This window comes from Cydia amplana, chromosome 14, assembly GCF_948474715.1.
Source record: "Cydia amplana chromosome 14, ilCydAmpl1.1, whole genome shotgun sequence".
Taxonomy (NCBI): domain Eukaryota; kingdom Metazoa; phylum Arthropoda; class Insecta; order Lepidoptera; family Tortricidae; genus Cydia; species Cydia amplana.
In genome coordinates, this window is record NC_086082.1 from 8,006,433 (window position 1) to 8,012,985 (window position 6,553).

At 40.9% G+C, this 6,553-nt stretch overlaps 1 protein-coding gene across 1 annotated transcript; it reads left to right on the forward strand.

Moving 5' to 3' along the window:
• The first annotated feature begins 1,301 nt into the window (after positions 1–1,301).
• On the forward strand, positions 1,302–4,453 carry LOC134654336 (uncharacterized protein K02A2.6-like). The gene is made up of 2 exons (XM_063509801.1): positions 1,302–2,499; positions 4,392–4,453. Exons 1-2 carry the CDS (start codon positions 1,383–1,385, stop codon positions 4,451–4,453), a joined length of 1,179 nt encoding a protein of 392 aa, XP_063365871.1. The 5' UTR covers positions 1,302–1,382.
• Positions 4,454–6,553: the final 2,100 nt, after the last annotated feature.

Genomic DNA, 6,553 nt, shown 5'->3' on the forward strand with positions numbered 1-6,553 from the left:
TAGACTATGTGTAGATTACTCGGTGAGTATAAATAAACAGCTAGTCGTTGAGCAATACCCGCTACCTACCGCAAATGAGTTATTTTCCAAACTTTGTGGTGGCAAACAATTTTCTAAACTCGATTTATCGATGGCATATAATCAGTTTATGCTCGACGAGCCCTCACAAAAAATAACGTGTATAAATACACACCGAGGCCTTTATAAATATACAAGGTTAGTGTTCGGTCTGTCCTCGGCACCAGCGATTTTCCAGCGTGCTATGGAGGGGCTACTAGCGGGCATGGATGGCGTGTTGTGTTTATTGGACGACGTGCTCATCACGGGCAGTGATGAAAAACAGCACCTAGAACGGTTGCACGCAGTTCTTAAGCGGTTGCAATCAGCAGGGTTAACCCTACAAAGGGAAAAGTGCGTGTTTTTTCAGAACGAAGTTTCATACTTAGGGTATGTCATAAATAAAAACGGGTTAAAAAAATCATCGGACAAAGTAGAAGCGATGGTAAATGCACCAAAACCTAAAAATGTTAATGAGTTACAGTCTTTCTTAGGGCTCGTGAACTATTACCGGAATTTCGTACCGGAAGCATCAACAATCCTGAGTCCGTTGTACGACTTATTAAAAAAAGGTATAAAGTGGCATTGGGCTAGCGAGCATGACAACGCGTTTGAAACAATTAAAAGTGTCTTAGCGTCAGATCAGGTACTTGCGCATTTCAATCCTAATGCGAAGGTCATCTTAACAGTTGATGCATCCCCTACCGGGCTATCTGCCATTTTATCACAAATCGAATCAGATGGCACCGAAAGACCGGTTTCGTTTGCCTCGCGCAGCCTTAACGCGGCCGAAAAACGTTACTCGCAGTTACAGAAGGAAGCCACTAGTATCGTGTTTGGTATACGTCGATATCACCAGTACCTGTACGGAAGGTCGGTACCCTTCGTTTTACGTACAGACCACAAGCCCTTAACCAGCATTTTTCATCCCGAGCGTGGCATTCCCGAAGTATCTGCGAATAGATTGCAGAGATACGCAATGTTTCTAAGTGGCTATAATTACGTCATAGAATACGTACGCAGCGCTGATAACAGCGCGGACTACTTGTCGCGGGCTTGCCTGCCGCCGCCGCGGGGGGGCGGGGAAGATGCAACTCGGGTCAACCCGCGCGATGATTGGGATCGAGCTGCATACATTTGTTTTGTCACGGATGGTAATTTGCCTATTTCTGTTAATGAGCTCCGTAATGAAACTAGTAAAGACATTGTGCTCCAACAGGTAATTAAGTATACCGTAAATGGCTGGCCTCATAAAATTAACGATAATAAAATAAAACCATTTTTTTTTATGTCGCACACAACTATCAATTGAGAACGGGTGTGTTATGAGGGGCCATAAAGTAGTTATACCGGAAAGGTTGCGGGGGAAAGTGTTGTCTGAATTACATACCTCTCACTTAGGTATCGTTAAAACTAAAGCGGAGGCACGTTCAAGGTTATGGTTTCCCGGTATAGATGAGGCGATAGAAAAAATGATAGGTTCGTGCGACGTTTGCATTCAATTACGCCCATCTCCGGCGCGGGTGCCATTAGCACATTGGGACCTACCCCCCACGGTATTTTTTAGGCTCCACATTGATTTTCTGGGTCCCATAAATAACCACACATATTTAATCGTTGTGGATGCATATTCCAAATGGGTGGAGGTCTATGATATGGGAAGCTCGACATCATCAATTTCGGTCATAGATAAATTATGTGATTTTTTTTCAAGGTTCGGATTACCTGCGGTAATCGTAAGTGATAACGGTGCATCTTTTTGTTCGCACGAATTTACCGCCTTTTGTAACTTAAACGGTATACAACACATGACGTCACCGGCATACCACCCGGCCAGTAATGGCCAGGCGGAAAGTATGGTCAAAGTTATTAAAAAAGGAATCAAATCGAGTTTACTAACAGGTCGTAATGTACGGGATAGTAAGGTTAAACTATTACAGTACTTGTTCAATTACAGGAACTCCGTTCATTCTACCACCGGCTCTTCACCAACTGAACTAGTGTATGGTCGCAAACTAAAAACGCGTTTAGATTTACTGCACCCGGTTACGCCAACGCCCTCATCCTTATCGGTCACCCTTGCTAATGTTGTCAAAAATAAACAGTGTTCGCAGAATAACAAGTTGAATAGGAAGAACAATGAAACCTTTACAACCGGTGAACGCGTTCTATACAAAAAATTCACTAATAAAAACAAGTTCACTTGGTCGAAAGGTGTAGTTGAAAGAAGACTAGGTAAAGTTTTATACTTAATAAAAGACATTACTTCTTCAGTGTTTATTAAAAAACATAAAAATCATATACTTAAGTACAAAGGTACAGAAAGTAACTGGGACTATTGTGACGCACTGGATTGTGACTTACCTGAGACATCCTTACCCTCTGCACTTCAAACGCCGCCGCCGCCACCGCCGCCGCCGCAAACGCTGCCGCCGCCGCCGCCGCCGCAAACGCTGCCGCCGCCGCCGCCGCCGCAAACGCTGCCGCCGCCACCGCCGCCGCCGCAAATGCCGCCGCCGCCGCCGCAATCGCTGCCGCCGCCGTCGCCGCCGCCGCCGCCGCCACCGCCACCAACAACTCCACTGCCGTCGCCATTGCCGACGACAACCCATGAACCACCGCTGGGTCCATCACTCACGCGGACTATGGCCCCATCATCGGAAGACCCCGCAGAGGGGGAAAGTAAGGCAAAGAGCGAAGTGAGAAATGAGGCGATAAGCTCAGATGACGAGGAGGAATTCCATGAAGCGGAAGCAGAAGGCCAGACGCCAGATTTGCCAGATGTGGCAAGCAATGCGCCAATAGTCCCCAAAAAAATATTACGCAAGCGTACAAATGTTAGTTTTAAGAAGTATTTTTAAAAGAATTGTTTTAGATTAGTTATGTAACTAGGGGGAGGAAGTGTTGCATATGTGTGCGTGAGGCTGCGTCCTCACGCTGTTACTTGTTTTAAATATATGTCAGTGCGCTAACGGCCGTCTGTGGTTTTACTCGCCCTTCCCGTAGTTATCAATAACTACGACATTTAGCTGTTTGATTAGTACTAAGCTGCCAATACGGGTGTTACTCTCCGTAATGCGTATATATACATTATTGTATATTACATATTACATGTAGCTACCTACTACGACACGTTCTACACTTCTACATAATCTACAACATATCCGATGTTTCTCTATGCCCTATTGTATCTGAGCCTTATGATGAGATGAGATAATTGACTGAAACGAGTTTTTTGCTGTCTTTGGCATACATGCGCCGAATAAATTAACACTAAAGTAATATTTTCAATTGAATATAAAGTACTGAAAAGTGACCAAACCCTCTTATTTCTGTAGAGAATTTTGTTTAAGCAAATTGCTAGTTAATTATTGGTTTGATTATATGTTGGAGAACTTGAAAAAATAATGGACACGTATTTTGATTTTTTTTTTATGATATAGGAGGCAAACGAGCAGACGGATCACCTGATGGTAAGCGATTACCGTCGCCCATGGACACCCGCAACACCAGAAGGGTTGCAAGCGCAACCCTTCTGGTGCGCGGTTTGATATTTCAGGTCAAACTCATATTTTACAAAAAAACACACTTCAAAGTTTCATACTTCTCACCGTTTCACTCGAACTTCACGGTGGTTATTTTATTAGTACTCTTAAAATTATTAAAAAAATGTAATAAAAATCAACGAAGGGGCATAGGTCAATAACCATCAAAACGTCTTACTGGAATATTAAAAAAACCGGCTAAGTGCGAGTCGGAATCGCGCACGAAGGGTTCCGCACCATCAACAAAAAATAGAGCAAAACAAGCAAAAAAAAACGGTCACCCATCCAAGTACTGACCCCGCCCGACGTTGCTTAACTTCGGTCAAAAATCACGTTTGTTGTATAGGAGCCCCACTTAAATCTTTATTTTATTCTGTTTTTAGTATTTGTTGTTATAGCGGCAACAGAAATACATCATCTGTGAAAATTTCAACTGTCTAGCTATCACGGTTCGTGAGATACAGCCTGGTGACAGACGGACGGACGGACGGACGGACGGACGGACAGCGGTCTTAGTAATAGGGTCCCGTTTTTACCCTTAGGGTACGGAACCCTAAAAACAAGACAGGTGGGATAAGTTAGGGATAAGTCAATTCACGAGGAGATACAATATTCGCTGGGGTCATCAGGCATGTTGCATGTATAATAAATAAATTATACTAAAGTGAAAGCTTCCTGAATCTACGTCAAGTTTTAAAGTTTGAAATTAAATTATTCGATTAACGGACTTTCTGACCTTTGCAGAGTCATAGTGAATCGACGTGACACACATTCCGGTTTCGGCTATAGCACTCACGTTTTTGAGATACTTCGTCGTGCTCGAAAAACTCATGTGCTTCACTCTTCACTAAGTACATAGTATAAAACAAAGTCGCTTCCCGCTGTCTGTCTGTATGTATGCTATCTTTAAAACTACGCAACTGATTTTGATACGTTTTTTTTAATGGATAGAGTTATTCAAGAGGAAGTTTATGTATAATTTGTTAACCCGTGCGAAGCCGGGGCGGGTCGCTAGTATAATATAAGAGCTCAAAATTTATGACTGTTTCGGTTCGTAGTAAAATAATTTTCAGTTTTTTTTATTTTATACAATAGCCTTTGGAGGAATAAACGCAATGCACATTTGACCTTTTTTACTTATAAATAATAAGTGCTGATTCCATTCGCTGTAAAGAATCTGACCTACTTACAATTTTTTGGAAAATAAAAAATACGACTGTATATTTTAAGAACTTGATACCCATTTACATCAATGAGATTGAAATTATCTACGGAACTAACCGCAACAACTAAAAGCGTCCTTGACTGGTTAGAATTGCGATGTTTCACAGGTGTCATGGATATCATTTTTTCTATTAGTTCTTGAGAAGACGCAGCCTATACGACTCTTGAATAGATTTAACGTAGATCGTAACTAAGGTCTCGGTTAAGCAAATTTCGTGTTTAGTGGAAGGCTTCGTGTGTTTAACAAATATTTATTTAATAAAGTCAACACATCATTACCCGATCTTAAAGATCTTGAAGCTAATCGCGAGCTAATATCGAACTGAGTCGGATTCTGCCCGTCTGAGCTGTAGCCCGTTTTTAGCATTCAGTGTTATAGTGTATTTATGGATTTATAATTAAAACATTTTTGGTAAGTGATATTTTATATAATATTTTATTATTAAGTACATATTAAAATTAATGATTGAAAATAAAATTATCCTTCCTAAAGCCAAATTTATTAGACAATGACAACTTTACCTAGTGTGTTTGTCAGCTTAGCCTTTAAAAATAATATCTGCGGCTACGGTTCAAACAAAAAAAACTATTTTTAGGCTCTGGAGGCCTAGCCAAGATGACAATCTTTGATAGAAAATGCCAATCGATACTTAAATATTGTACCTATTGAAATAGTCGCTGGTGGTCTAGTGGTAAGAGCGTGCGACTTTCAATTCGTAGGTCACGGATTCAAAACCCGGCTCGTACCAATTTTTCTGAACTTATGTACGGTGAAGAAAAACATCGTGAGGAAACCGAACTAATCCCGATAAGGCCTAGTTTACCCTCTGAGTTGGAAGGTCAGATGGCTGTCGCTTTCGAAAAAAGTCACGCCTACTCCAACAACCAATCCCTCCTACGCCAATTCTTGGGATTAATTGTCAAACGGAGGGTCTGCATGGGTCCTCTCATGAGCCGTGGCAAAAATGCCGGGATAACGCGAGGAAGAAGACTATCACGTGACTTTTCGTAGCATCAGGGTCGAATCACATCTGTCAGCATCGAGCCGCATTTTGTATAAGTATGAGAAATCGCTCGTTAGTATGAAGATGCGTACGCATCGGAAAGCTGAAAGCATGCGTACGCATCTTCATACTAACGAGCAATTTCTCATATATAAAATGCGGCTCGATGCTGACAGATGTGATTCCACCCTCAGTCATCCTGAAACATTTTTTTCTTTCGTTTGGTGTTTAATCAGTGTATGATTGTCGTCTTGGCTAGGCTCCCAGGTCTTATTTATTCAATTTATCAATATGTATAATAGGTACATATTTTTAAAAACGTAATTTGAGTAAATTATATAGGATTCTCTACCCTAAAGGTGCAAATGCCATCCTCCGCTAAGCCCGTCTGTCAGTGGGCCGTATTGTATTTTTATAAATAAATAAAAACCAAATTTTGTGTGATCATAAGACCAAGTACACAAAGTTATTGCTACCAACAAATAAAAGACAACATCAAGTCAACATGTGTTTTACAAATTTGGACATAATTTCACTTATTGTGATGCTTTCGTGTGCCAATTAGAATAGGTATACATAATTTAAAATTGTAAATTGACATTAATAAACTCATTTAATATTGATTAGCTCTTTGAATTCTAATTTTCATACAATATCGATTTTAAACATTATTATTTTCAGTACCTATGTAAGATTAGCATTGAAAATACGCCAGTTACCGTT

Coding starts and splice junctions, on each gene's coding strand:
- LOC134654336 (XM_063509801.1), top strand. CDS start 1,383: ATGAGGGGCCATAAAGTAGTTATACCGGAAAGGTTGCGGGGGAAAGTG. Junction 2,500..4,391: donor AACGCTGCCGCCGCCGCCGC/CGCCGCAAACGC, acceptor TTTCGGCTATAG/CACTCACGTTTTTGAGATAC.